The 27,018-nt window shown below is 53.0% G+C and overlaps 7 protein-coding genes across 7 annotated transcripts; 3 read left to right on the forward strand and 4 right to left on the reverse strand.

Annotated features, from left to right (window-relative positions):
* Positions 1–187: 187 nt before the first annotated feature.
* LOC142219039 (histone H3-like) lies at positions 188–829 on the reverse strand. Its single transcript, XM_075287990.1, has one exon. The coding sequence runs from the start codon at positions 820–822 to the stop codon at positions 412–414; it is 411 nt and encodes a 136-aa protein (XP_075144091.1). The 5' UTR covers positions 823–829; the 3' UTR covers positions 188–411.
* A 485-nt stretch (positions 830–1,314) lies between these two features.
* LOC142219056 (histone H2B type 1-O-like) lies at positions 1,315–1,738 on the forward strand. The gene has a single exon (XM_075288013.1). It carries the CDS (start codon positions 1,330–1,332, stop codon positions 1,708–1,710), a length of 381 nt encoding a protein of 126 aa, XP_075144114.1. The 5' UTR covers positions 1,315–1,329; the 3' UTR covers positions 1,711–1,738.
* Positions 1,739–3,692: 1,954 nt separating this feature from the next.
* LOC142219220 (histone H1.4-like) lies at positions 3,693–4,589 on the reverse strand. Its single transcript, XM_075288167.1, has 2 exons — positions 4,534–4,589; positions 3,693–4,321 (listed from the first exon to the last, which is right to left on the reverse strand). Exons 1-2 carry the CDS (start codon positions 4,587–4,589, stop codon positions 3,715–3,717), a joined length of 663 nt encoding a protein of 220 aa, XP_075144268.1. The 3' UTR covers positions 3,693–3,714.
* Positions 4,590–20,893: 16,304 nt separating this feature from the next.
* LOC142183361 (histone H2B type 1-O-like) lies at positions 20,894–21,362 on the reverse strand. Its single transcript, XM_075258425.1, has one exon. It carries the CDS (start codon positions 21,330–21,332, stop codon positions 20,952–20,954), a length of 381 nt encoding a protein of 126 aa, XP_075114526.1. The 5' UTR covers positions 21,333–21,362; the 3' UTR covers positions 20,894–20,951.
* Positions 21,363–21,609: 247 nt separating this feature from the next.
* Positions 21,610–22,187, forward strand: LOC142183360 (histone H2A type 2-B). Its single transcript, XM_075258424.1, has one exon. It carries the CDS (start codon positions 21,661–21,663, stop codon positions 22,051–22,053), a length of 393 nt encoding a protein of 130 aa, XP_075114525.1. The 5' UTR covers positions 21,610–21,660; the 3' UTR covers positions 22,054–22,187.
* A 1,197-nt stretch (positions 22,188–23,384) lies between these two features.
* Positions 23,385–24,024, reverse strand: LOC142183522 (histone H3). Its single transcript, XM_075258631.1, has one exon. It carries the CDS (start codon positions 24,015–24,017, stop codon positions 23,607–23,609), a length of 411 nt encoding a protein of 136 aa, XP_075114732.1. The 5' UTR covers positions 24,018–24,024; the 3' UTR covers positions 23,385–23,606.
* Positions 24,025–24,509: 485 nt separating this feature from the next.
* On the forward strand, positions 24,510–24,933 carry LOC142219071 (histone H2B type 1-O-like). The gene has a single exon (XM_075288031.1). It carries the CDS (start codon positions 24,525–24,527, stop codon positions 24,903–24,905), a length of 381 nt encoding a protein of 126 aa, XP_075144132.1. The 5' UTR covers positions 24,510–24,524; the 3' UTR covers positions 24,906–24,933.
* The last annotated feature ends 2,085 nt before the right edge of the window (positions 24,934–27,018 follow it).

A 27,018-nucleotide genomic window follows, 5' to 3' on the forward strand; every position in this document is an offset into this window, starting at 1 on the left:
CAATCGTAGATTCCCATTCATTCAGTGACCGTTACAACCCGCGCGAGAACCGGCAGCGTCAGGTGGTGCAAAGGGAGAAAGGACGCGAATTTCAAGCCTCCGCCTGTCTATTACATCCTCCGCTGCTGCTGCTGCGAAGTAAGATTGAGTCAGCAGTCAGTGGGGGCGGCGCTCAGGTTACTGTAGAGGGCGCTGCAGTTACATATGTGCCTGTTATACATACAAAGGAGGGAGACGAGATATCGCTAACTCAGTGACTGTAAGGGAAAGGGTAACCTCTCTATTAGCAGCCAGTGAAGGCTTCTCTTCTCCCCTCCCGAGAGGAGAAAGACAACGGCTACAGCTCGTCTGAGGGAGGATTTGGTGGCTCTGAGAAGAGCCTTTGTGTTGTCAGACGGTGCCTGGGCAGATTTAAGCCCTCTCCCCACGAATCCTGCGGGCCAGCTGGATGTCTTTGGGCATGATGGTGACCCTCTTGGCGTGGATGGCGCACAGGTTGGTGTCCTCAAAGAGCCCGACCAGGTAAGCTTCGCTAGCTTCCTGCAGGGCCATGATGGCGGAGCTCTGGAAGCGGAGATCCGTCTTGAAGTCCTGGGCGATCTCTCGAACCAGGCGCTGGAAGGGAAGCTTACGGATCAGCAGCTCGGTGGACTTCTGGTAGCGGCGGATTTCACGCAGAGCGACTGTACCAGGGCGGTAGCGGTGAGGCTTCTTCACTCCGCCGGTGGCGGGAGCGCTCTTCCTGGCGGCCTTAGTGGCCAGCTGCTTGCGGGGAGCTTTCCCTCCGGTGGATTTGCGGGCGGTCTGCTTGGTTCTTGCCATCGCTTCAGTATAGACGTTACTACACAGCGGTGATATGAGCTGAGGAGCGGAAAGAGCGACATATTTATACAGCCGGGGCTCGTCCTCATTGGCTCATGGAAAGCCCGCCCCCTCCATCTCATTGGTTTATTTCTACAGTCCAGCATTAGCGCTCATGCCCCTCCCCCAGACCCCGTGCAGCACGGCGCTGTACAGCCCCCGCCGGCATGCATCAGGCTACACAGGGGACAATCTGTGGCGTTCCCCCCCGCAACATAACGAGGCGATTAGAACCTGTAAACCTGAGGAGAGAAACGGAGGGAAATTCAAACCTGGTGGAAGCGCCAATCAGCTGCGGAGGGCGGGGATTATGATGCTGGCACTGGTCACATGACTTGCTGGTCCAGTAGAACAGCGCGCAGACAGCGGCGCTCATTTGCATAGCCCGCCTATAAATAGGGCTGCGCTGGGAGGAGCACAGACATTATTTTCTCTCATTCTCGTGTGGGAAAAGATCGCCGTGCTACCATGCCTGATCCCGCCAAGTCTGCCCCAGCGCCCAAGAAGGGCTCCAAGAAAGCCGTGACCAAGGCCCAGAAGAAGGACGGCAAGAAGCGTAAGAGGGCCAGGAGGGAGAGCTATGCCATCTACGTGTACAAGGTGCTGAAGCAGGTCCACCCCGACACCGGCATTTCTTCCAAGGCCATGAGCATCATGAATTCCTTCGTCAACGACGTCTTTGAGCGCATCGCAGGAGAAGCCTCCCGCCTGGCTCACTATAACAAGCGCTCCACCATCACCTCCCGGGAGATCCAGACCTCCGTGCGCCTGCTGCTGCCCGGAGAGTTGGCCAAGCACGCCGTGTCCGAGGGCACCAAGGCCGTCACCAAGTACACCAGCGCCAAGTAATCGGCTCCATCACCTGCTCTGTACTATCACCCCAAAGGCTCTTCTAAGAGCCCCCCCACCCCTTCCACACTAGAGCTGCTGAGCCCTTCATTTCTGGTGTTTATTCCCCGGACCAGAGGCTTTATTTATCCCGATCCGTTTTGTCATTGTATTTATGGACGTTACACCGCACTGTTTGTATTATCCTCAAGGCGAAGGAACTTATCCGCCTGATAACCTCGTATCTATCGCGTGTATCTACATCTGCGCACACTGGCAAAGTAAAGGAGAAACTTTAGGCAGTGCACACTGTACAGCGACAGGAACGCTCTTAAGATTTATGCATTTGTTCACACGTTCCCTGAAGCTTAAGAGCGTTTATCTCCACGCTCTCCGGTATTCCTACAGTAGCCGCAGCGACAGCTCCAGCCCTAGAGGGCAGAGGAGAGGTGGGTGGCGGGGACAGCTCTGTTCTCTGGAGGATGTGGCGGCTCTGAGAAGAGCCTTTGGGTTATGTAGTAGAGAGTCGGGGAGCGGCGGAATTAACCTCCGAAGCCGTAGAGAGTGCGGCCCTGGCGCTTGAGCGCGTACACCACGTCCATGGCGGTGACGGTCTTCCTCTTGGCGTGCTCGGTGTAGGTGACGGCGTCACGGATGACGTTCTCCAGGAAGACTTTCAGGACACCGCGAGTCTCCTCATAGATGAGACCGGAGATGCGCTTGACGCCTCCTCTGCGAGCTAGACGGCGGATGGCAGGCTTGGTGATGCCCTGGATGTTATCCCGGAGCACCTTCCTGTGCCGCTTGGCACCGCCCTTGCCGAGACCTTTCCCTCCTTTACCGCGACCGGACATCTTCTGTGCTGCTGCTGACAGACTAGAATAAGCGTCCCTCCGCACAGCCGCCTTTTTATATAGAGAGTGGTCGGACCAGAAGGAGAACCCTGCTATGATGACGCAATTATGGGGCGTGTCCTGAAGCCACTCCCCCCCTCCCCTGCTTTCCTCCTCTGATTGGCAGAACTTTCACCCGTTAGTGATTCGGAGCTTTCCCGCTCATATCCTACAGTTCTCGCCGCCTCTCCCTGTCCCTGCTGCCGCTCTCAGCTCGGCCCCGGAGACAATGGACGTCTGCCGGCTTTCTCCACCCGCCCCAGTGTCATCACAAACCTACTGCTGGGAGCCGGAGCTCCCCCAGACAAGTCATTCAGCTGCAGCACAGACAGTGCGTTATAAATACAAGAGAACACGCTGAACAGGAGGCAGCAAAGATCCGAGTTTCTGGGTCCAGAAGTGACCCCGAAATAACGGTGTGCGCTCTCAGGGGAGAACGAGCCTGGACGCCGGGAGGTTGTACTGGGGGAGAAGGGGATGAGGCTGGGTGACAAGAGCTCTCAGGGGAGCCCCCTCCTCAGCCTGTGTAGGAACGAGTAGTGTCAGGCGGGGGCTCCCCTGAGAGCGCTTGTCACCCAGCCTCATCCCCCTTCTCCCCCAGTACAACCTCCCGGGCGTCCAGGCTCGTTCCCCGCTGATCTGATACAGACCTGGGAGTATGTATCGTTTGTCCCCCTACCACAAGCACGCACACAGCCGCCCGCCGTACACCGCAGCGACCCCCGGCATCAGGCTGCATTCGGGACTGCAGGGATTGTGTAGCTCAGACATACTGACAATTCCTCCTCCTCCTCCCCCTTTATCCAGACAGAGGCCCCCGCCAGTAACGAGGAGGATGCGCGGCCAATCTACTGGATTACTGCCCCTATAAACCCTCAGCGGCCTCAGCTTTTAGTCCTCATTACTACCCCGCTGGACCGGTCACCTGGAGAAACCTGCGGGGATGTTACCCTGTAGTGACCGCTCATGTGTCGGTGCGGATACGGGAATGGAGCCCTGGTCATAGGATTGCCGTTAATATGACGCCCCCGCCCCCCCGCTGGCTGGGGAGATAGCGATCATACAGCTCTGCCGGGACAAGGTGGTGGCTCTGAGAAGAGCCTTTGTGGGACAAGTACAGGGCGGCTCGGGCTTATTTCTTAGCCGCGGGCTTCTTGGCTTTAGCAGCCTTCTTAGCCGGACTCTTGGCAGCTTTGGGCTTGGCAGCCTTCTTAGCCGGGCTCTTCGTCACCTTCTTGGCTTTAGGAGCCGCCTTCTTGGCGGCCGCGGCAGGCTTCTTGGCTTTCTTCGGGCTCTTGGCCGCGGTCGGCGCCTTCTTAGGAGACTTAGCCGCGGGCTTCTTGGCGGCAGCTTTCTTGGGCTTGGCCGCTGCAGGCTTCTTCTTGGCCGCCTTGTCCTTACTCTCCGCCTGCTTCTTGTTCAGCTTGAAGGAGCCGGAGGCGCCGCTGCCTTTCACCTGGATCAGGGTTCCCTTGGTCACCAGAGCCTTAAGGCCCAGCTTGACACGGCTGCGGTTCTTGTCTGTATCGTAGCCGCCAGCAGCCAGCACCTTCTTCAGGGCGGCCACAGACACCCCACTGCGCTCCTTGGAGGCGGACACGGCTTTGACGATCAGCTCGGACACGGTGGGACCGGAGGATTTCTTGCTCTTCTTGGCGCCCCCTGCGGCTGCTTTCTTCGGCTGCTTCTTGGATTTGGCGGCCAGTTCGGCGGAGCAGCGGCAGCGGCGGGCGCGGTTTCTGCCATGATACGAATCGAGCTCTAATTCCTTTCCTAGACGGGAAAACACTGGGGCCGAAGCAGCCGCCGCCTCTTATATGCACAGCGGTGCGCACTGATTGGCTGCTGAGCGGCCTCGGCCTCACCTCCTATTGGCTGTCACTCAGCACAGGGCCAGAGTCAAGCTCCGCTCTCCCCGTGTGCTTCCCTGCCCGGGATCAGAGCCCATTACCGGCTAGAACCGGACAGGAGAGCTTCCATTCTTCGTGTCTCCCCACTCCCCGACATCCTCCCTAACAGTCACTGGCGGAGGTGCGGGGGTGGTGCGGAGAGGAGGCCCCGGGATTTCCGCCATAGCACCCCCACATCTGTCCATCACTATCTATGCAGGAAGATGAAACCGCTGCGGGAGCTGCCCCCTTCTATTCCCGGCGCTTGTCACCATCCCCGGGATCTTTACCACAAGCTCTATGCTACAGGAAGCTGATTGTACGATGCGGGGACAAGCTGGAGCTGCTGAGAGCCGGGGAGGGTAACACAGGCGGCGGCTCCGCTCACTGCCGGCTCCCTGTCCTCACATCAGATAGATACATATATATATATATATGTATATATACTGCAGACAGGGGGGCCGCTTCTCATGGGGCTCTGCCCTGCAGCAATGTCTATACACCGGGCAGAATAGAAAAGCGGGGACATTGTGTATATACAGCTGTCTGCACAGAGGCGTGTAGGATGGGATGATGGCTGGAGGTGATTTCAGTCTCCTGCAGTTACACGTATTATATAGGATGGGATGCATACAAGGTGATAGTGATCCAAACCTGACAATCACTACCATCATGAACTATTGAAAAGTTTGTCTTTGCTTCAATGTGTCAGTTTAGACCCTGTGCGATCTGTATGGCAATTACAATCCACAACCAACAGCACAGTAAGACACATTACAGATAGACACACGGCCATACAGCAAGTCGTTGTGTGGGGATTGCAGTCAGAAGTAGCAGCTCCAGGTGTCAGTGTGAAAGCGTGACTGCCCAAAAACTGGAAATAAAATATGATGACATCAATGACATTTCCGCCATATTTATGTTTTTATGACCATCCAGACGCCAGCAGATGATCCAGAAACCCTAACTATGTAGGAACCCTAAAATATGCTGGATATTGGCCAAGTGTCCCCAAGGGTTGCATCTGGGAATGGAGTATCATTGAAGCTGCAGGTCTGGCGTACCCCGACTTCTCAAAGCATTTGGGATCTCTTGTTAGGCACATTACACCGATATGTTTTATTCCCGGGAGTTATGGCGTATTCACAAAAGATGTATGATTAGATGGATCGGAGGGGCGGCTTATTAGCCTGTAGATCGATAGAACTACATCCTGCTGACAACCTCTGCCAGGCTAGAAAAAGGTCTGATTGATTTTATTTCCATATTCAGACAGATATGATCTTTGCTCCTGTCTATCTTATTGTGCCACATGTGGTCACAGCTCCCACCTCTGCCCCTACTCAGCCAGACATGCCCTGAAACTAGTGGACATAAAACAGTGACAGCAGGTCCGCCAATAGGCCAGTACTACTGCTACTGGTGTCAGGGGCCCGGCCAGAGGACGCAGATCTGAGTTGAGCACATACGCGGCTGAAGCGAGGAGCTGACACAGGTCAGCTCCTCGCTTCGCCGCTGCCGCCTCTCTCGCTGACACATATGCGGCTGAGCCGGTGTCAGCTCCTCACTTCGCCGCTGCCGCCTCTCTCGGTGACACATATGCGGCTGAGCCGGAACCCGGCTCAGCCGCATATGTGTCAGCGAGAGAGACACCCAGCGGCGAAGCGTGGAGCTGACCCGTGTCAGCTCCTTCCTTCAGCCGCATGTGTCAACGAGAGAGACGCGCAGAGAGCGGCGAGGGAGCGGAGGAGAAGGTAAGTTTAATGTGGAGGTGGAACGTGAATCTGGGGGCAGATGAAGAAGAGGACGGCATGACACTGTGGGGACATGAATCTGGGGACAGATGAAAGAGAGGACGGAATGACACTGGGGCAGATGAAGGAGGGGACGGCATGACACTGTGGGGACATGAATCTGGGGGCAGAGATGGGGACATGAATCTGGGGGCAGAGATGGAGAGGGGACATGAATCTGGGGGGACATGAATCTGGGGGCAGAGATGGAGGGGACATGAAACTGGGGGCAGAGATGTGGGGACATGAATCCCTGGGCAGAGATGGAAGGGGGACATGAAACTGGGGGCAGATGAAGGGTGTATATGAAACTGGGGGAGAGATAGAGGGGGGACATATAATTTACGGGTGACTGTAGGAGGATTATACTGTGTGTGGGCACATGACAAATTAATGAGTGGGCGGAGTCAACACAAAAGTGGGTGGGGCTAAATTTGTTGCGGCGCGCTAAGCGCGCCACACATTTTGTCCCTCTTTTAGCTCTTCAAAAGTTGGGAGGTATGGAGATGGGGGGACATGAATCTGGGGGCAGAGATGGAGGGACATGAATCTGTGGGCAGAAATGTGGGGACATGAATCGGGGGGCAGAGATGGAGGGGACATGAATCTGGGGGCAGAGATGGAGGGGACATGAATCTGAGGGCAGATGAAGGGTGTATATGAAGCTAGGGGAGAGACGGAGGGGGACATATAATTTACGGGTGACTGTAGGAGGATTATACAGTGTGCGGGCAAATGGGAAATTAATGAGTAGGCGGAGTCAACATAACAGTGGGTGGGGCTAAATTTCTCGCGGCGCGCAAAGCAAAAATGGCAGGGGGGGGGGGCAGACACTTAGGCTTTATGGGGCCCCAAAATTCCTGATGGCGGCCCTGAGTGACAGGATGTATCATTCGCAGTGGCAGGGCTGTTGGGTACCATCACATGGTGCAGGAGGATTCAATGGTATGGGCTGTATTCTGTGATACTCCTTAGGATATGTGATATTCTCTACATAGTTCATACCATCACCAATAGACAGATAAGCCAATGTGGACAGCAAGAGCCCCGGGGCCAGGCACCAATTCCAACATGGCAGCAGACTAGTGGTTATAAGCCAAGTTGCTCATCTGAAGAGTCTGACTTTCCCTATGCCTATCCCGAAACACGCCATCAGGTATATTCTGTTACCCTAGACCATCCAGACTTCAGGGCTACTGGGTGTCAGATTAGCAGAACGCACTGTACTGTCATTTATGTGAGGCTTGTACTAGAACTAGAACAGTCATAGCGACTAGAGATGAGCGAACAGTGTTCTATCGAACACATGTTCGATCGGATATCAGGCTGTTCGATGTGTTCGATTCGAATCGAACATCACGTGGCAAACTCCAAAAAAAATTGATTCCCCTCCCACCTTCCCTGGCGCATTTTTTTGCACCAATAACAGCGCAGGGGAGGTGGGACAGGAACTACGACAACGGGGGCATTGAAAAAAATCGGAAAAAGTCATTGGCTGCCGAAATCAGGTGACCTCCATTTTAGACGAATAGTGGATTTCAAATCCGGGTCATATGAGAATGTGAACTGTGTGAGTAAGAGACAGGGATAGCTGTACAGGCAGGGATAGCTAGGGATAACCTTTATTTAGGTAGGAATGTTATTAAAAATAACTTTTTGGGGCTCTATCGGGTGTGTAATTGTGATTTTTGTGAGATAAACCTTTTCCCATAGGAATGCATTGGACAGCGCTGATTGGCCAGAGTACGGAATTTGACCAATCAGCGCTGGCTCTGCTGGAGGAGGAGGAGTCTAAGATCACTCCACACCAGTCTCCATTCTGGTCCGACCTTAGACTCCGCCTCCTCCAGCAGAGCCAGCGCTGATTGGTCGAATTCCGTACTCTGGCCAATCTGCGCTGGCCAATGCATTCTATTAGCCTGATGAAGTAGAGCTGAATGTGTGTGCTTAGCTCAACTACGCTGGTGGAGTAGTTGAGCTAAGCACACACATTCAGCTCTGCTTCATCAGGCTTATAGAATGCATTGGCCAATCAGCGCTGGCCAATGCATTCTATTAGCGTGAGCTGAGTGTGCACAAGGGTTCTAGTGCACCCTCGGCTCTGTTACATCTGATGGGCTGACCAGCACACGGTGTAGTTGAGCAGAACTGGCTCAACACAGCTGAGTCTCTGCATACCCATAGGAATGCATTGGCCAGCCTTCGGCCAATCAGTGCTGGCTCTGCCGAAGGAGGCGGAGTCTAAGGTCGGACCTGAATGGAATACGGAATTCGACCAATCAGCGCTGTCCAATGCATTCCTATGGGAAAAAGTTAGCTTGCGAAAACCGCAAGCTGACAGGGATTTCCATGAAATAAAGTGACTTTTATGCCCCTAGACATGCTGTCCCAGTGTCATTTCAAGGTGTTGGTATCATTTCCTGGGGTGTCATAGTGGACTTGGTGACCCTCCAGACACGGATTTGGGTTTCCCCCTTAACGAGTATATGTTCCCCATAGCCTATAATGGGGTTTGAAACCCGTTCGAACACTCGAACAGTGAGCGGCTGTTCGAATCGGATTTCGAACCTCGAACATTTTAGTGTTCGCTCATCTCTAATAGCGACCCCTCGCTCCACCTTACTTAAGTCTATGTAAAGGAAACGGATACCTCCTGGGAGCTAAAGAGGAAATGAAGGTGGAGAAGTCAGGACTGCAAAAGTGTTATAACCTGAGCTGTGCCTACCAGGCAATAAGGCAATCTTTAGAAATCATGACAGATAAAGATTTATGACCGGAGCAGCCATTGACACAGGCAAGCCAAATACATAGTCCTCTCTCCTCGTAGGATTTTATAACTAGCCCACGAAAAATGAAGAATAGTGGTCGCCTTAGGCAAGGGTGATGTCATCAGGATTCGGCGCAATCAGTTCTTCTTCATCCGTCTCGGGTTTCTAAAAGATAGCAATTGTATGTAAGGTTATCGTACCATGACAGAGATATCCAATACATGGAAGCCCAGGCACAGGGCGGACAAGTCACATTTCCAGGCATAAGTCACGGTTGGGCGGACAAGTCACATTTCCAGGCATAAGTCACGGTTGGGCGGACAAGTCACATTTGCCGGCATAAGTCACAGTTGGGCGGACAAGTCACATTTGCCAGCATAAGTCACGGTTGGGCGGACAAGTCACATTTGCCAGCATAAGTCACAGTTGGGCGGACAAGTCACATTTGCCAGCATAAGTCACGGTTGGGCGGACAAGTCACATTTGCCAGCATAAGTCACATTTGCCAGCATAAGTCACATTTGCCAGCATAAGTCACATTTGCCAGCATAAGTCACATTTGCCAGCATAAGTCACATTTGCCAGCATAAGTCACATTTGCCAGCATAAGTCACATTTGCCAGCATAAGTCACATTTGCCGGCATAAGTCACATTTCCCGGCATAAGTCATATTTCCCGGCATAAGTCACGGTTGGGCTTAATAGTCGGGCCCAGAGAGATTACCATGAGTGCTATCTCTGGCAGTGGGCTTAATAGTCGGCCCCGGAGGGTCGGCGGTGGGGCTTAATAGTCGGGCCCGGAGAGAGTTCCAGGGATGGCTGTTTGTCAGGGGGCTTAATGGTGGGGTCCGATCCGCCTCCCGTGGAAGCCTGCCTGGGGGAGCGGTGAGGACTCTCGAGGGCCAGCGGAAGGAAGAGGTAGTGCTGTTTTTGACTCCGGCGGAAAGTGCCGGGAGATGTGGAGTTGGAGGGTTGCCCCGAGGCGAGGTCTGCAGGGAGAACCGGGTTCCGGACCGGGCGGGCCTAGGGGAGGCAAGTCGGGCCGGGGCTCACCCTCCTGGGCAGGGTCCGAGGGGAGCTTCCCCCTGAGAGAACTTCCACTTCCGCAGACACTTTGAAAAAAAATCGGAGCCCCCGAGGAGGCCTTCCTGCAGCGAGCGCCAGACCGGGATGGGGCTCACCCTCCTGGGCAGGGCCGAGGGGAGCTTCCCCCTGAGAGAATTTCCACTTCCGTAGACACTTTGTCAAAATTTCAACTTTCAAAATACTTCCGCGGGCCAGATTTCACTCCGGCGATCGGCGGCGTCATGCCTGCGGCGGTGCACCTCGGGCGGTACAAGTCTACCTTGTCTGCTTTAATCCTCTTGATTTCCCGGCACACCAGAGACTCCTTGAGGATCAGACATTCGGATTGCAATTTACTGCAAAGCCTCATTAGCACAAGATTCAGAAAGCCACTTAAGTCTTACGTTTTGCAGCAACTGTGGTTTTCTTTGATAATAATAACAACAACAACAACAACAACAACAACAACAACAACAACAACAACAACAACAACAACAACAACAACAACAACAACAATAATAATAATAATAATAATAATAATAATAAATTTATTTATATATCGCCAACATATTCCGCAGCACTGTACATTTTGTAGGGTTCAAATACAGACAGATACATAACAAAGAACGTCATTTCACACAATGGGACTGAGGGCCCTGCTCACAAGAGCTTACTATCTATGAGGTAGAGGGGGGGTGACACAAGAGGTAGGAGGGGCGGCATTGCTTATACAGGGGTCAGACACTTTTGTAATAGAGGTTACTGTCATTACACAAACAAAACTTTATGAGCCATCACTAGTGGTGTCCTGTAACATGTGGATGGAGCTTGGACAAATAAAGTTATCTGGAAAAGACATCATATCATGTGGGGTAATGTGGGAGCGGGGACAGAGGAGGGTTAAATTTTGGGGATTCTAATTATAGCATGGAAGGGTTTACGTTAGAAATTGTGATAGGCCTGTCTGAAAAGATGTGTCGTTAGTTTGCATTTGGAACTGTAGAAATTGGGAGTTAATCTTATTGTCCAGGGTAGAGCATTCCAGAGAAGTGATGCAGCTCGGGAGAAGTCTTGTATACGAGCGTGGGAGGTTCTGATAATAGGGGATGTAAGTGTTAGGCCATTGAGTGAACGGAGAGCACGGGTTGGGCAGTAGACGGAGATGAGGGAGGAAATGTAGGGAGGTGCGGCATTATGGAGAGCCTTGTGGAGGAGGATGATAACTTTATATTTTATTCTATAATGAATAGGCAGCCAGTGTAGCAACTGGCACAGACCCGAGGCATCGCTGTAGTGTCTAGCCTGATAGATGAGCCTGGCCGCTGCATTCAGAATAGATTGTAGAGGGGAGAGTTTAGTGAGGGGAAGACCGATTAGTAAGGCGTTACAGTAGTCAAGGCAAGAATGAATCAGAGAGACAATAAGTGTCTTTAGTGTTTCTCTGGTGAGGAAAGGGCGTATTCTGGAGATGTTTTTGAGGAGGAGGTGACATGAACGTGCGAGTGATTCAATATGCGGGGTGAAGGAAAGGTCTGCGTCAAACATGACCCCGAGGCAGCAGGCATGCTGCCTAGGAGTTATAGTAAGGCCTGACACTGCAATGGATATATCAGGGACAGATCTGTTAGATGGTGGAAACAGTAGTAGTTCAGTCTTAGAGAGATTTAGTTTCAGATAGAGCGAGGACATGATATTAGAGACAGCAGAAAGACAGTCACTAGTGTTCTGTATGAGTGCAGGGGTGATGTCACGGGAAGATGTGTATAATTGGGTGTCATCAGCATAAAGATGGTACCTGAAGCCAAATCTGGCGATGGTTTGTCCAATGGGGGCTGTGTAGAGAGAAAAGAGCAGGGGGCCTAGGACCGAGCCCTGAGGAACCCCAACAGCAAGGGAAAGAGGGGAAGAAACAGAGCCCGCAAATGATACACTGGAAGTGCGGTCTGAGAGATAAGAGGGGAACCAGGAGAGCGCAGTGGCGTTGAGGCCGACTGAGCGGAGCATAGTGAGGAGGAGAAGATGATGATCAATAGTGTCAAAAGCTGCAGAGAGGTCCAGAAGAATAAGAAGAGAGAAGTCACCATTGGATTTAGCCATTAGGAGATCATTGGAGACTTTTGCGAGAGCCATTTCAGTAGAGTGCAGAGATTGTAAGGGGTCAAGCAGAGAGTTAGCAGAGAGATAGCGGTTTAAACGAGAATAGACCAGGCGTTCCAAAAGTTTAGAGATGAAGGGCGGGTTAGAGATGGGTCGATAGTTAGCAGCACAGGGTGGGGTTTTTCCAATAGCGGAGTTATAACAGCATGCTTGAAGGAGGATGGAGAGAGAGAGAGAGAGAAAGAGAAAGAGAAAGAGAAAGAGAAAGAGAAAGAGAAAGAGAGAGAGAGAGAGAGAGAGAGAGAGAGAGAGAGAGAGAGAGAGAGAGAGAGAGAGAGAGAGAGAGAGAGAGAGAGAGAGAGAGAGAGAGAGAGAGAGAGAGAGAGAGAGAGAGAGAGAGAGAGAGAGAGAGAGAGAGATATTAAATATTTTAGTAAGGCAAGTCGTGACAGCAGGCGACAGAGGTTGGAGAAGGTGCGAGGGGAAGGGGTCACTACTGCAGGTTGTAGGGCGAGATGAAGAAAGTAGCTGAGAGACTTCCTCTTCTGTAACAGGTTGAAAAGATGAGAAAAGACAGTCTGAAGTGCGGTTGGTGAGGGGATCAGTACTATGGTAGGTGATGGGATCAATGCCACCTGGGGCTTTGGCAGTTATTTCCTGATGGATCTTATCAATTTTATCATGGAAATACGTGGCCAGGTCATCAGCACTAAGGACTGTGAATGGCGTCTGCACCTTGGCTGTGAGTAAGGAGTGAAAAGTTTCAAAAATCCTTTTAGGGTTGCTGGAGAGAGAAGAGATGAGGGCGGTGAAGTAGAGTAAGAGAACAATCGATGTAATCTTTGTGCAGGGCCAGCTGAGACGTAGTGAGGTCATTATGAGATTTAATTGAAGGATATGCGCTTTCTAGAGTAGAGACTCGACTGTCTATATGATGAAGTTCCGCTCTAATATCCTCAAGTTGCTGAAGAACTGGGTCTAGGGCGGCTGACAGAGCTTGTTGTAGAAATGTTCTTAAGAAGGTGCTATCCTCCAGGCGGTCCTGGTCAATATTACTCTCAGCATCCGAGTCATCACCTGTGTCAGGCTCCCTATTGTGGTCAGGCGCCATTTTCAGCGATCCGGCGGGAGATTGTCGATTTTTCTTTCTAAGATACTTTTGCAAGTCACTTTGGAGTTTAGTTTGATTGGGAGTACCAGCGAGGTCTGTGCCTTTGTCTTTATTTGGTTTAACCATCTTGATGGATGCAATATAAGTGAGGGAGAGGGACGAGGTCAAGACTATAACATCTAGCAAACAGAGAGCATCAGTCTAAATGACAACATAGACAAGAGTGTTCTTGGAGATTCACTTAGGTACAGGGAGGGGAGAGGTCCCCAAATATCAATAGGTAAGGTTGACAATCTCAGCGTCTAGGCAGACAGTCGTCCTCTGCAAGCGAGGTATCAGGTATAATTGGGTTCTACGTCTCTTAGTGCAGTAGTGGGGATGATATTCCTGTAGGTAAGACAGCCTTTCCCAATCTTAACTGCTACGACTAATCCACAGGGGAGGTTCGGATGAGACCCTGTTAGAGAAGGCGGCAGGGGGCTGCAGGGGAGGGCAAGAAAGCCCAGGTGTGGGAGTGCGGAAAGAATGTAGAATAACTCTAGCCGAGGACCGTAGATATCGAGGGTCAGGGACACCACTTATGGGATATGAATGTAAAACTTTCCGGAGAGGAGATATAGGGGAGGAGGGTAGCAGAAGGGTTTATTAAAGCAGACAAGGCCGGAGGACCTGATGGTATAAGCGCAAGAGTTCTTAAAATGTGCAGTGACCAGCTGTGTGGTATTATTACACACATGTACAATACGAGTCTAAAGCTGGGAGTGGTACCTCGACTGTGGAAAACATCTTGTGTGGTGCCAGTCCCAAAGATACCCAACCCGGTGGGCTACAATGACTACCGACCCGTAGCACTGACATCTCACCTGATGAAGGTCCCAGAGAGACTGGTCCTGACACACCTACACCCCCTAGTGAGCTCCGCTCTGGACCCCCTCCAGTTTGCCTATCGGCCGGGCATTGGGGTAGATGACGCCATCATCCACCTTCTTCATAGAGTTCTCTCTCACCTAGAGAAACCCGGGAACACTGTGAGAATATTGTTCTTTGACTTCTCCAGTGCGTTCAACACCATTCAGCAAGGGCTACTGAGGGAAAAGCTGAACCTTGGTGGAGTGGACCATCACCTGTCCAACTGGACCCTAGACTACCTGACAACCCGCCCTCAGTATGTGAGAGCCCGGGACTGTGTGTCTGACACTGTGATCTGTAGTACGGGGGCACCACAAGGTCCAGTTCTTGCCCCATTTCTCTTCACACTGTACACTGCTGACTTCAGGCACAACTCATCCAGCTGTTACTTACAGAAGTCCTCCGATGACTCTGCTATAGTCGGCCTTATCACTGATGGCGACGATAGGGAATACAGAGACTTAAACCTGGACTTTGTTGAATGGTGCCAGCGGAACCAGCTCAGTATTAATGCTGGGAAGACCAAGGAGATGGTGGTGGACTTTAGTAAACGGAGAGGTGCTCCGACCCCGGTGGAGATCCAGGGAATATGTATTGAGATAGTCAGGACCTGTAAGTACCTGGGCGTGCTCCTCACTAATAAACTAGACTGGGCTGATCACCTGGAGGCGCTGCACAGAAAGGGCCACAGCAGACTCTACCTGCTCAGGTGGCTGAGGGCCTTCGGAGTCCAGGGGACACTTCTTAGGGCCTTCTTCAACTCTGTGGTTGCCTCAGCCATCTTTTTCGGTGTGGCCTGCTGGGGGTGCAGTCCATCAACCAGGGACAGAAACAGACGTGACAGGCTGATCAGGAGGGCCAGCTCTGTCCTGGGGAGCCCCCTGGACCCAGTACAGGTGGTGGGTGACAGAAGGATACTGTCTGTGGTGACCTCCATGCGGGAGAAGAAATCCCACCCCATGTATGGGACCTTGATGGGACTTGGCAGCACTGTAAGTGACCGTCTGCTTCACCCCAAGTGTGAGAAGAAGCTATCGCAGGTCCTTCCTTCCAACCGCGACCGGGCTGTATAATTTACATCAGACCAAGCGAAGACACTCCGCACAGACAACTAAATGACTATGACGATGACCATGAAGTCTTCCTTCTTTCTCTTCCGTTCCTTAGCTGCCATGGACTCCTAGTATATCTTCTCTTCTCAGCATATGTGTGTCTGCGTCTGTATTATATTACTGTGTATTATCCTGTATTACTAGGCTGCTGTAACATGCTGGAATTTCCCCAATGTAGGACTATTAAAGGATTATCTTATCTTATCATAGGTCCTCAAGTGCAGATTAATGTGGCCTGCTACTGTTTCCAACTCCAGGGGAAGGGAGAAATGCAGATTCGGCTCACCTCCATGTCAGGATACGAGTGGGTTAAACTGAAGGGCAGCTGCAGGCGTCTCAGTGTAGTTGGTCTGTAGCTGCTGCTTCATGCAGAGAGGCAGGCTGCGCTCCAAGATGGGTAGGTCTGGAGCTGGGCGCAAATCACAGCCGGATAGCTGTCCGGCAAGTCACACCCCTTCTTCCGGATCTGGGTTCTGCGTAGAAGTCACATCAGGGGCCGGCCCTTACACTTTAGGCTAGGGATCCTAGTGAGGCCTACTCAAAATGGCTGCCGGGTCTGGGAGAAGAGATCCAGAATCTGAGGTTCCGTACCTCGAAATACCTCCTCTCCAGGCTGCTCCAGAACCAGAAGCAGCTGTGATGTCGCGGGAGATGTCTCCTGCGCTCCGCAGGCCGTGGTGACTCCAGAAGAAGGCAGGCCGCAAAAAAAACAAAATGGCGGTCGTGACTCCTATGATCAGCTGCCCGGTAAAGTAAGAGAGCTGGATGAAGGCAGTAAGTGGCTGGAACGCGCCAGAGGTCCTCTCCTGGGTCGGATGAGCGGTCCAGAGCTGCGAGGGACTACGCCGGGAGCTGGAACAAGTCGGCAGCAGGTAAGTCCAAAAACAAGATGGCGGCCGGGTCCTGTGGGACAGAAGGCCGCAACAGTTTATATCCTCAGGAGCGCTGTAAAAGTGTGAAATAACACCCCAAAATAGCAGACAGAGGCTTGGAGGAGAGCCTCGGGGTTGTTATCTGTATGGATGGCTGAGATCACCGCCGGTAAGAAACGGATGAAAGTGTCCAAGTCAGGAGCTCACAGCAGATGCGACCGCTCTGGTTGCCGGCTAGCCATGCCCCCTCCCCCTCCCACAGTATATCTATCCCTGTCTCACAGTCACATAGTTCACAGTCTCATATGAACCGAATCTGAAATCCCCCATTCATATGAAGCGGAGGTCACCTGATTCAGCCAGCCAATTACTTTTTCTGACTTTTTTTTTTTTTTTCGATGCCGCGGTTGTCGTAGTTCCTGTCCCACCTCCCCTGCACAGTTATTGGTGCAAAAAAAAAAAAAAAAAAAGAAAGAAAAAGCGCCAGGGAAGGTGGGAGGGGATACAAATTTTTAGTGCGTTTGCCGCGTGGTATTCAATTGGAATGGAATATCTTGAGCAGCCTGAATACCAATTCGATGGAACGCTGTTGGCTCATCTCTAATCCCTACTGATCCCTTAGACTGTTAGGACCCCACAGATCAACTGTTTCTCGGAGCAGGCAAATCCCATTATTGTTTAAATGTGGGGCGCTGCTTATTCGCTGTGTTCTTACAACCGCAGTTGTGGGTACTGTAGTTGTACCCTGTTCAAGTGTATGAGATGCCGCTGCAGCACCCATAACCATTTCAAACAAGAATATGTTGTAGGGAGGGGCCCCAGTCAGTAGAACATCCCGTCAGAGGGCCCCCGCATAATATAGTGCCATTCTTAAGTGATATGCAGGTTATTTGGGAGCCACCGCCAAAGGACTGCGAGACAGCACCTGGAATTTGGGACTGTTCTGCTGTATTCAGGAGGGCCGAGAGGGCTCCCTCGCTGCCATAGGGTACAGTTCGGGTTCACTAGTTGTCCTATATTTAAAGTAGTTCTGTGCACAATCCTTTTGGGTGATGTTATTCAGCTCCTGCATATGATGTACAGCATTACCTAGAATCGAACAGGAGGGCTGGTGGAGGATGGAGCAATTGGGGAATATATCATTGCCTGTCAGCCATTGCCTGTTGGAATAATCCAATCGGTATTGGCCTAATGGTCATCAGTCTTTGGGGACGGCATTATGTGGTGCGGAACAGGTCTGTGTAAAATGTAGAGGGGTGCAGCATAAGGCGCGGGGCGCCGTACCAGGCGAGACGACGTAGCAGCATACTGCACTATTTTGCCTTTTCTTTTTTTTTTTTTTTTTTCTCCCCTTATTCTGCAGATGACACCTTCTGTACGTAAACCTGAGCTGTAAAGCCGGAGGAGATATAGGCAGTGACGGTGACGGCTCCTACAGGTTTATGTTTGTGTAAAGACAGTCACCACTATTACAATATTGTCTGACCCCTGTATAAGCAATGCCGCCCCTGCTACCTCTTGTGCCACCCCCTTTACCTCACAGATTGTAAGCTCTTGCGAGCAGGGCCCTCAGTCCCATTGTGTGACGTGACTATTTCTTTGTAATGCATTTTTCTCTCTGTATTTGAACCCTACAAGTTGTACAGCGCTGCAGAATACGTTGGCACTATAAAAATAAAATGTATTATTCTATTATTATTCATCATCTGTTTTCCCTTAGTCCTAACAACAGCACAAGCTCCTTTTAGTTCATTCTGTTCATGCCCCTCTTCATGGGGCGTGTAGCACAGCGTCGGATGAGTACGCAAGGCAGAGTGTCAGGAGATGAATATGAAGAGGGGCGTGAAGAGAATTAAGAACTAAGGGGCGGCGAGAGGTTATGACGTGGGGGTGCTCGGAGCAAGAGGGGCAATCCCCCTGAGTTCCATGAGCGGGATTTGCATACTGCAATAAACAGATTTTGACAGAAACAGCAAAGAGGAGAAGAAGAGACTGGAAGGTGGGAGTAGAATGGCCTTTTTAACCCCTTCCCGACATGCGCCGTAATAGTACGGCGCATGTCGGGTCTGTAACTATGGCGACCGCTCGGGAGCCGGGCGGCCGCCATAGCCGCCGGGTGTCTACTGCTTTAAGGCATTAACCCCTGCGGCGCCACGGTCAAAGGCGCCGGAGGCGCCATTTTTCCGGCGACGCATGGGCGCCGCCATTTTGCCGGTGGTCGCCTGCTCCTGGAGCATGCTCCAGGGCCGACGTCACGTTGGCATGACAGCCGGGAGCCTTTACAAGGCTCCCAGGCTTGTCTGCAAATGCTCTCTTTTGCAGGCTGGTCTATGCAGCCTGCAAAAGAAAGGATGATTTTTTGCTTTAGCATTGCAATGCATTAGTGATCAGACCCCCTGGGGTTCAACGCCCGTAGGGGGTCTAATAAATGGGAAAAAAAATCAAATAAATAAAGTTAAAATAAAAATAAAATAATAATAATAAAACATAAAAAGAATTACAAATTCAAATCACTCCCCTTTCCCTAGAACACATATAAAAGTAGTTAAAAACTGTGAAACACATACATGTTAGGTATCCCCGCGTCCAAAATTGCCCGCTCTAAAAATCTATAAAAATATCTTTCCTGTTCGGTAAACGCTGTAGCGGGAAAAATAGTCAAAAGTGCCAAAGTGCCGTTTTTTTTTTTTTTTTTCAGTGTTTTGATTCTGATATAAATTGGAATAAAAAGTGATCAAAGCAATAACATTTCCCGAAAATGGTAGAACTAAAGAGTACACCCGACCCCGCAAAAAAAGACGCCATACACATCTCTGTACACGGACGTATAAAAAAGTTACGGCTGTCGGAATATGGCGACTTTTAGAAAAAAACAAAACAAAACAGTTTTGGAATTTTTTTTAAGGGGTCGAAATTTAAATAAAACCATAGAAATGTGGTATCCCTGGAACCGTACCGAAACACAGAATACAGGGGACATGTCATTTTGGCTGCACAGTGAACGCCGTAAAACCAAAGCCTGTAAGAATGTCGCAGAAATGCATTTTTTTCTTCAAATCCACCCCATTCTGATGGTTTTTCCTGCTTCCCAGTACATTATATAGAATAATTAATGGTGGCATCAGGAAGAAAAATTTGTCCCGCAAAAATTAAGACCTCATATGGCTCTGGGAGCGGAGAAATAAAAAAGTTATGGGGCTTAGAAGGAGGGGAGTAAAAAACGAAACAAAAAAAAAAAAAAAAAAAATGCCATTGCCGGGAAAGGGTTAAAGACGATCGTCTAACGACAGAATTAGAGCCCCGGTAACCGTCCTATGTAGTATCTGTGCGCCACCTGCTGGCTGGGATCCGTATATACAGGGTCTTTCGAGCTGTGCCGTTTGTTCCCCGCGCCCCCATCTGGATCAGCGTGGAACTGCACAGCCCGCACCCGGGGTTCACTATAACTGCAGCCTCGCGGCGATTACACAAGGATGCCCATAGGGGGCAGAGAGGAGATACCGCAGCCGGGAGAAGAATTAGATCCGGGGAGGAGGGGGTGCGGCTCCGGAATGCAATAGTCCTATTGACAGAGAAGAAGGTCTGGAGCAGTGAGAACAGCGCCCTGCATGTTATCTAGTAGGCCGGCTAGAAGGAGCCGCTGACCGCTGACCCTCGGCAATGGGAGAATGAGCGGGAAATTCAAAGTGATCCATTGTCTTATGTCAGCCAATCAGCGCGAGACAGAGGAGGGGCTTGTAGGAGTCACGCCGAAGAATTACGTCATCAATGCAGGGTTCTCCTTCTGGTCCGACCACTCTCTATATAAAAAGGCGGCTGTGCGGAGGGACGCTTGTTCTAGTCTGTCAGCAGCAGCAGCACAGAAGATGTCTGGTCGCGGTAAAGGAGGGAAAGGTCTCGGCAAGGGCGGTGCCAAGCGGCACAGGAAGGTGCTCCGGGATAACATCCAGGGCATCACCAAGCCTGCCATCCGCCGTCTGGCTCGCAGAGGAGGCGTCAAGCGCATCTCCGGTCTCATCTATGAGGAAACTCGCGGTGTCCTGAAAGTCTTCCTGGAGAACGTCATCCGTGACGCCGTCACCTACACCGAGCACGCCAAGAGGAAGACCGTCACCGCCATGGACGTGGTGTACGCGCTCAAGCGTCAGGGCCGCACTCTCTACGGCTTCGGAGGCTAATTCCGCCGCTCCCCGACTCTCTACTTCATAACCCAAAGGCTCTTCTCAGAGCCGCCACATCCTCCTGAGAACAGAGCTGTCCCCGCCACCCACCTCTCCTCTGCCTTGTAGGTCTGGGGCTGCAGACGCCTCCTGTAGGCTGTAATGTCATCACTGCTGGAATACTGGAGAGAGTAGAAGAAGAAAACGGTCCAAACCTTCGGAATCTAAGCTTTGTGAACAGGTCCCTAGAAGTAGTCCTACTGCGGCTCTGCAGTGTAACCCCCGTGCCGGCAGCTCGGGCCGATAAGTAGCAGCTTAGTTTAACCCTCCAATCGCAGGTGCGTGCAGAGAGCACTGCACCTCGTAGAGATGTCAATGTAGCAAGCCGGAGATTAGAGCTTCTCTTTGGGTGTATAGTAAGTCTAGCAAGTACAAGAAAATAGCTGGAAAGATAGGTTCTGGGTAGAAACACGTGCAGCAGCAGCAGCAGCAAGAAGCCAGAAATGGAGGGCTCAGCAGCTCTAGTGTGGAAGGTGTGGGGGGCTCTTAGAAGAGCCTTTGGGGTGATAGTACAGAGCAGGTGATGGAGCCGATTACTTGGCGCTGGTGTACTTGGTGACGGCCTTGGTGCCCTCGGACACGGCGTGCTTGGCCAACTCTCCGGGCAGCAGCAGGCGCACGGCGGTCTGGATCTCCCGGGAGGTGATGGTGGAGCGCTTGTTGTAGTGAGCCAGGCGGGAGGCTTCTCCTGCGATGCGCTCGAAGATGTCGTTGACGAAGGAATTCATGACGACCATGGCCTTGGAGGAGATACCGGTGTCGGGGTGGACCTGCTTCAGCACCTTGTACACGTAGATGGCATAGCTCTCCTTCCTGGCCCTCTTACGCTTCTTGCCGTCCTTCTTCTGGGCCTTGGTCACGGCTTTCTTGGAGCCCTTCTTGGGCGCTGGGGCAGACTTGGCGGGATCAGGCATGGTATAACACGGAGATCTCTTTCACACGAGAATGAGAGAAAGTAATGTCTGTGCTCCTCCCAGCGCAGCCCTATTTATAGGCGGGCTATGCAAATGAGCGCCGCTGTCTGTGCGCTGTTCTACTGGACCAGCAAACCATGTGACTTTTGCAAGCCCCGCCTGCTGAAGCGGATTGGTGGTTCCACAAATCTGGCCTCTATTGGCGGCTTGAGATGTGTCCAATGAGAGTTGCAGGAGGGCGGGGCAGAACTATATATATAAGGCAGGAGGAGCCGGTACAGGGCAGGATATTCTGTGTTCCATTACAGTAACTGACGATCCACGAACCATGTCTGGACGCGGCAAGCAAGGAGGCAAAGCTCGTGCTAAGGCCAAGACCCGCTCATCCCGGGCGGGACTTCAGTTCCCCGTCGGTCGTGTGCACAGGCTTCTCCGCAAGGGCAACTACGCCGAGAGGGTTGGTGCTGGTGCTCCCGTCTACCTGGCGGCCGTACTGGAGTATCTGACCGCTGAGATCCTGGAGTTGGCTGGTAATGCTGCACGGGACAACAAGAAGACCCGCATCATCCCCCGTCACCTGCAGCTGGCCGTGCGCAATGACGAGGAGCTGAACAAACTGCTGGGTGGCGTGACCATCGCCCAGGGAGGCGTCCTGCCCAACATCCAGGCCGTGCTGCTGCCCAAGAAGACCGAGAGCAGCAAGCCCAGCAAGAGCAAGTGAGCGCCGCTCCCACCCCATCCGTCTATACAAGCAAAGGCTCTTCTAAGAGCCACCACCTTGTCTACAGCAGAGCTGCCTCCTGTCTACAATACGGGCTGTCCGTCTATTCTGAAGCCAACTCCTGGCCCGACCGGCGGCCCTTACAGGGAAGCACCGTGGGGTGACTGAGCGGGAGGAGGATTCACTCTGTAGGGAGATGTGGTGCGGGCGCGGGGTTTTGTGTCAGGTCGGGCTGGTGGTAATCTGCTAATGCTCTCTTCCCAGGCAGGTAGTATAAGCGGAGCTTAGATATAACGGGCGGGCGGGCGCGCGCTGATACAAAGCCGAGGTGAGCGCCGGCTCCTCCGGGTGACGCTTTGTCTTTTCTCCCCGCTCACACGGTTGGTGGTTTTGAAATTCCCGCTCAGTCGCAGTGACCGTTACAATCCGCGCGAGAGCCGGCAGCGTCACGTGGCGCAGAGAGAAGGGGCGCGAATTTCAAAACCTCCCCAGAGCTGAGCCCTCTCCCACTGAAGAAGATTCAGCAGCGGACTGGGGCGGCCCTCAGGTTATTGTAGAAGGATGTGCGGAGTAGGCATATACTAGGTACGGAGAGGAGGGAGGGAGATGTGGTTGCGGGCGCAGGGTCTTGTCAGTTAGGGATAGTAATGGCTGTGCTCATCCTAATCCTCTCTCCCCGCCAGGGCACAGCCCACGGTGGCAGGCTTACAAGTGCCGATGAAACGGGCGTTAAAGGGCTGATCCGGGTGAACCTTTGTCTATCTCCCCGCTCACACGGTTGGTGGTTTTGCAATTCCCATTCAGTGACCGTTACAACCCGCGCGAGAGCCGGCAGCGTCACGTGGTGCAGAGAGAATGGGCGCGAATTTCAAACCCTCCCCAACTGAAGAAGATTCAGCGGCGCTCAGGTCATTGTAGAAGGCGCTAGGGAGAGATGCGCGGAGTAGGCACATACTAGCGACGGAGAGGAGGGAGGGAGGGAGATGTGGTGCGGGCGCAGGGTCAGTTAGGGATAGCAATGGCTGTGCTCATCCTAATCCTCTCTCCCCGCCAGGGCACAGCCCACGGTGGCAGGTTTAGAAGTGCCGATGAAACGGGCGTTAAAGGGCTGATCCGGGCGAACCTTTGTCTATCTTCCCGCTCAATCGTAGATTCCCATTCATTCAGTGACCGTTACAACCCGCGCGAGAACCGGCAGCGTCAGGTGGTGCAAAGGGAGAAAGGACGCGAATTTCAAGCCTCCGCCTGTCTATTACATCCTCCGCTGCTGCTGCTGCGAAGTAAGATTGAGTCAGCAGTCAGTGGGGGCGGCGCTCAGGTTACTGTAGAGGGCGCTGCAGTTACATATGTGCCTGTTATACATACAAAGGAGGGAGACGAGATATCGCTAACTCAGTGACTGTAAGGGAAAGGGTAACCTCTCTATTAGCAGCCAGTGAAGGCTTCTCTTCTCCCCTCCCGAGAGGAGAAAGACAACGGCTACAGCTCGTCTGAGGGAGGATTTGGTGGCTCTGAGAAGAGCCTTTGTGTTGTCAGACGGTGCCTGGGCAGATTTAAGCCCTCTCCCCACGAATCCTGCGGGCCAGCTGGATGTCTTTGGGCATGATGGTGACCCTCTTGGCGTGGATGGCGCACAGGTTGGTGTCCTCAAAGAGCCCGACCAGGTAAGCTTCGCTAGCTTCCTGCAGGGCCATGACGGCGGAGCTCTGGAAGCGGAGATCCGTCTTGAAGTCCTGGGCGATCTCTCGAACCAGGCGCTGGAAGGGAAGCTTACGGATCAGCAGCTCGGTGGACTTCTGGTAGCGGCGGATTTCACGCAGAGCGACTGTACCAGGGCGGTAGCGGTGAGGCTTCTTCACTCCGCCGGTGGCGGGAGCGCTCTTCCTGGCGGCCTTAGTGGCCAGCTGCTTGCGGGGAGCTTTCCCTCCGGTGGATTTGCGGGCGGTCTGCTTGGTTCTTGCCATCGCTTCAGTATAGACGTTACTACACAGCGGTGATATGAGCTGAGGAGCGGAAAGAGCGACATATTTATACAGCCGGGGCTCGTCCTCATTGGCTCATGGAAAGCCCGCCCCCTCCATCTCATTGGTTTATTTCTACAGTCCAGCATTAGCGCTCATGCCCCTCCCCCAGACCCCGTGCAGCACGGCGCTGTACAGCCCCCGCCGGCATGCATCAGGCTACACAGGGGACAATCTGTGGCGTTCCCCCCCGCAACATAACGAGGCGATTAGAACCTGTAAACCTGAGGAGAGAAACGGAGGGAAATTCAAACCTGGTGGAAGCGCCAATCAGCTGCGGAGGGCGGGGATTATGATGCTGGCACTGGTCACATGACTTGCTGGTCCAGTAGAACAGCGCGCAGACAGCGGCGCTCATTTGCATAGCCCGCCTATAAATAGGGCTGCGCTGGGAGGAGCACAGACATTATTTTCTCTCATTCTCGTGTGGGAAAAGATCGCCGTGCTACCATGCCTGATCCCGCCAAGTCTGCCCCAGCGCCCAAGAAGGGCTCCAAGAAAGCCGTGACCAAGGCCCAGAAGAAGGACGGCAAGAAGCGTAAGAGGGCCAGGAGGGAGAGCTATGCCATCTACGTGTACAAGGTGCTGAAGCAGGTCCACCCCGACACCGGCATTTCTTCCAAGGCCATGAGCATCATGAATTCCTTCGTCAACGACGTCTTTGAGCGCATCGCAGGAGAAGCCTCCCGCCTGGCTCACTATAACAAGCGCTCCACCATCACCTCCCGGGAGATCCAGACCTCCGTGCGCCTGCTGCTGCCCGGAGAGTTGGCCAAGCACGCCGTGTCCGAGGGCACCAAGGCCGTCACCAAGTACACCAGCGCCAAGTAATCGGCTCCATCACCTGCTCTGTACTATCACCCCAAAGGCTCTTCTAAGAGCCCCCCCACCCCTTCCACACTAGAGCTGCTGAGCCCTTCATTTCTGGTGTTTATTCCCCGGACCAGAGGCTTTATTTATCCCGATCCGTTTTGTCATTGTATTTATGGACGTTACACCGCACTGTTTGTATTATCCTCAAGGCGAAGGAACTTATCCGCCTGATAACCTCGTATCTATCGCGTGTATCTACATCTGCGCACACTGGCAAAGTAAAGGAGAAACTTTAGGCAGTGCACACTGTACAGCGACAGGAACGCTCTTAAGATTTATGCATTTGTTCACACGTTCCCTGAAGCTTAAGAGCGTTTATCTCCACGCTCTCCGGTATTCCTACAGTAGCCGCAGCGACAGCTCCAGCCCTAGAGGGCAGAGGAGAGGTGGGTGGCGGGGACAGCTCTGTTCTCAGGAGGATGTGGCGGCTCTGAGAAGAGCCTTTGGGTTATGTAGTAGAGAGTCGGGGAGCGGCGGAATTAGCCTCCGAAGCCGTAGAGAGTGCGGCCCTGGCGCTTGAGCGCGTACACCACGTCCATGGCGGTGACGGTCTTCCTCTTGGCGTGCTCGGTGTAGGTGACGGCGTCACGGATGACGTTCTCCAGGAAGACTTTCAGGACACCGCGAGTCTCCTCATAGATGAGACCGGAGATGCGCTTGACGCCTCCTCTGCGAGCTAGACGGCGGATGGCAGGCTTGGTGATGCCCTGGATGTTATCCCGGAGCACCTTCCTGTGCCGCTTGGCACCGCCCTTGCCGAGACCTTTCCCTCCTTTACCGCGACCGGACATCTTCTGTGCTGCTGCTGACAGACTAGAATAAGCGTCCCTCCGCACAGCCGCCTTTTTATATAGAGAGTGGTCGGACCAGAAGGAGAACCCTGCTATGATGACGCAATTATGGGGCGTGTCCTGAAGCCACTCCCCCCCTCCCCTGCTTTCCTCCTCTGATTGGCAGAACTTTCACCCGTTAGTGATTCGGAGCTTTCCCGCTCATATCCTACAGTTCTCGCCGCCTCTCCCTGTCCCTGCTGCCGCTCTCAGCTCGGCCCCGGAGACAATGGACGTCTGCCGGCTTTCTCCACCCGCCCCAGTGTCATCACAAACCTACTGCTGGGAGCCGGAGCTCCCCCAGACAAGTCATTCAGCTGCAGCACAGACAGTGCGTTATAAATACAAGAGAACACGCTGAACAGGAGGCAGCAAAGATCCGAGTTTCTGGGTCCAGAAGTGACCCCGAAATAACGGTGTGCGCTCTCAGGGGAGAACGAGCCTGGACGCCGGGAGGTTGTACTGGGGGAGAAGGGGATGAGGCTGGGTGACAAGAGCTCTCAGGGGAGCCCCCTCCTCAGCCTGTGTAGGAACGAGTAGTGTCAGGCGGGGGCTCCCCTGAGAGCGCTTGTCACCCAGCCTCATCCCCCTTCTCCCCCAGTACAACCTCCCGGGCGTCCAGGCTCGTTCCCCGCTGATCTGATACAGACCTGGGAGTATGTATCGTTTGTCCCCCTACCACAAGCACGCACACAGCCGCCCGCCGTACACCGCAGCGACCCCCGGCATCAGGCTGCATTCGGGACTGCAGGGATTGTGTAGCTCAGACATACTGACAATTCCTCCTCCTCCTCCTCCTCCCCCTTTATCCAGACAGAGGCCCCCGCCAGTAACGAGGAGGATGCGCGGCCAATCTACTGGATTACTGCCCCTATAAACCCTCAGCGGCCTCAGCTTTTAGTCCTCATTACTACCCCGCTGGACCGGTCACCTGGAGAAACCTGCGGGGATGTTACCCTGTAGTGACCGCTCATGTGTCGGTGCGGATACGGGAATGGAGCCCTGGTCATAGGATTGCCGTTAATATGACGCCCCCGCCCCCCCGCTGGCTGGGGAGATAGCGATCATACAGCTCTGCCGGGACAAGGTGGTGGCTCTGAGAAGAGCCTTTGTGGGACAAGTACAGGGCGGCTCGGGCTTATTTCTTAGCCGCGGGCTTCTTGGCTTTAGCAGCCTTCTTAGCCGGACTCTTGGCAGCTTTGGGCTTGGCAGCCTTCTTAGCTGGGCTCTTGGCAGCTTTG

The sequence above is a fragment of the Leptodactylus fuscus genome, chromosome 10 (genome assembly GCF_031893055.1).
Source record: "Leptodactylus fuscus isolate aLepFus1 chromosome 10, aLepFus1.hap2, whole genome shotgun sequence".
In the NCBI taxonomy this organism is placed as follows: Eukaryota; Metazoa; Chordata; class Amphibia; order Anura; family Leptodactylidae; genus Leptodactylus; species Leptodactylus fuscus.

Bases quoted from the DNA above. Each gene is read 5' to 3' on its own strand.
- LOC142219056 (XM_075288013.1), top strand. From the start codon at position 1,330: ATGCCTGATCCCGCCAAGTCTGCCCCAGCGCCCAAGAAGGGCTCCAAG.
- LOC142219220 (XM_075288167.1), bottom strand. From the start codon at position 4,589: ATGTCGGGGAGTGGGGAGACACGAAGAATGGAAGCTCTCCTGTCCGGT. The intron at 4,322-4,533 runs GTAATGGGCTCT...GTATCATGGCAG, and splicing joins CTCCTGTCCGGTTCTAGCCG to AAACCGCGCCCGCCGCTGCC.
- LOC142219039 (XM_075287990.1), bottom strand. From the start codon at position 822: ATGGCAAGAACCAAGCAGACCGCCCGCAAATCCACCGGAGGGAAAGCT.
- LOC142183361 (XM_075258425.1), bottom strand. From the start codon at position 21,332: ATGCCTGATCCCGCCAAGTCTGCCCCAGCGCCCAAGAAGGGCTCCAAG.
- LOC142183522 (XM_075258631.1), bottom strand. From the start codon at position 24,017: ATGGCAAGAACCAAGCAGACCGCCCGCAAATCCACCGGAGGGAAAGCT.
- LOC142183360 (XM_075258424.1), top strand. From the start codon at position 21,661: ATGTCTGGACGCGGCAAGCAAGGAGGCAAAGCTCGTGCTAAGGCCAAG.
- LOC142219071 (XM_075288031.1), top strand. From the start codon at position 24,525: ATGCCTGATCCCGCCAAGTCTGCCCCAGCGCCCAAGAAGGGCTCCAAG.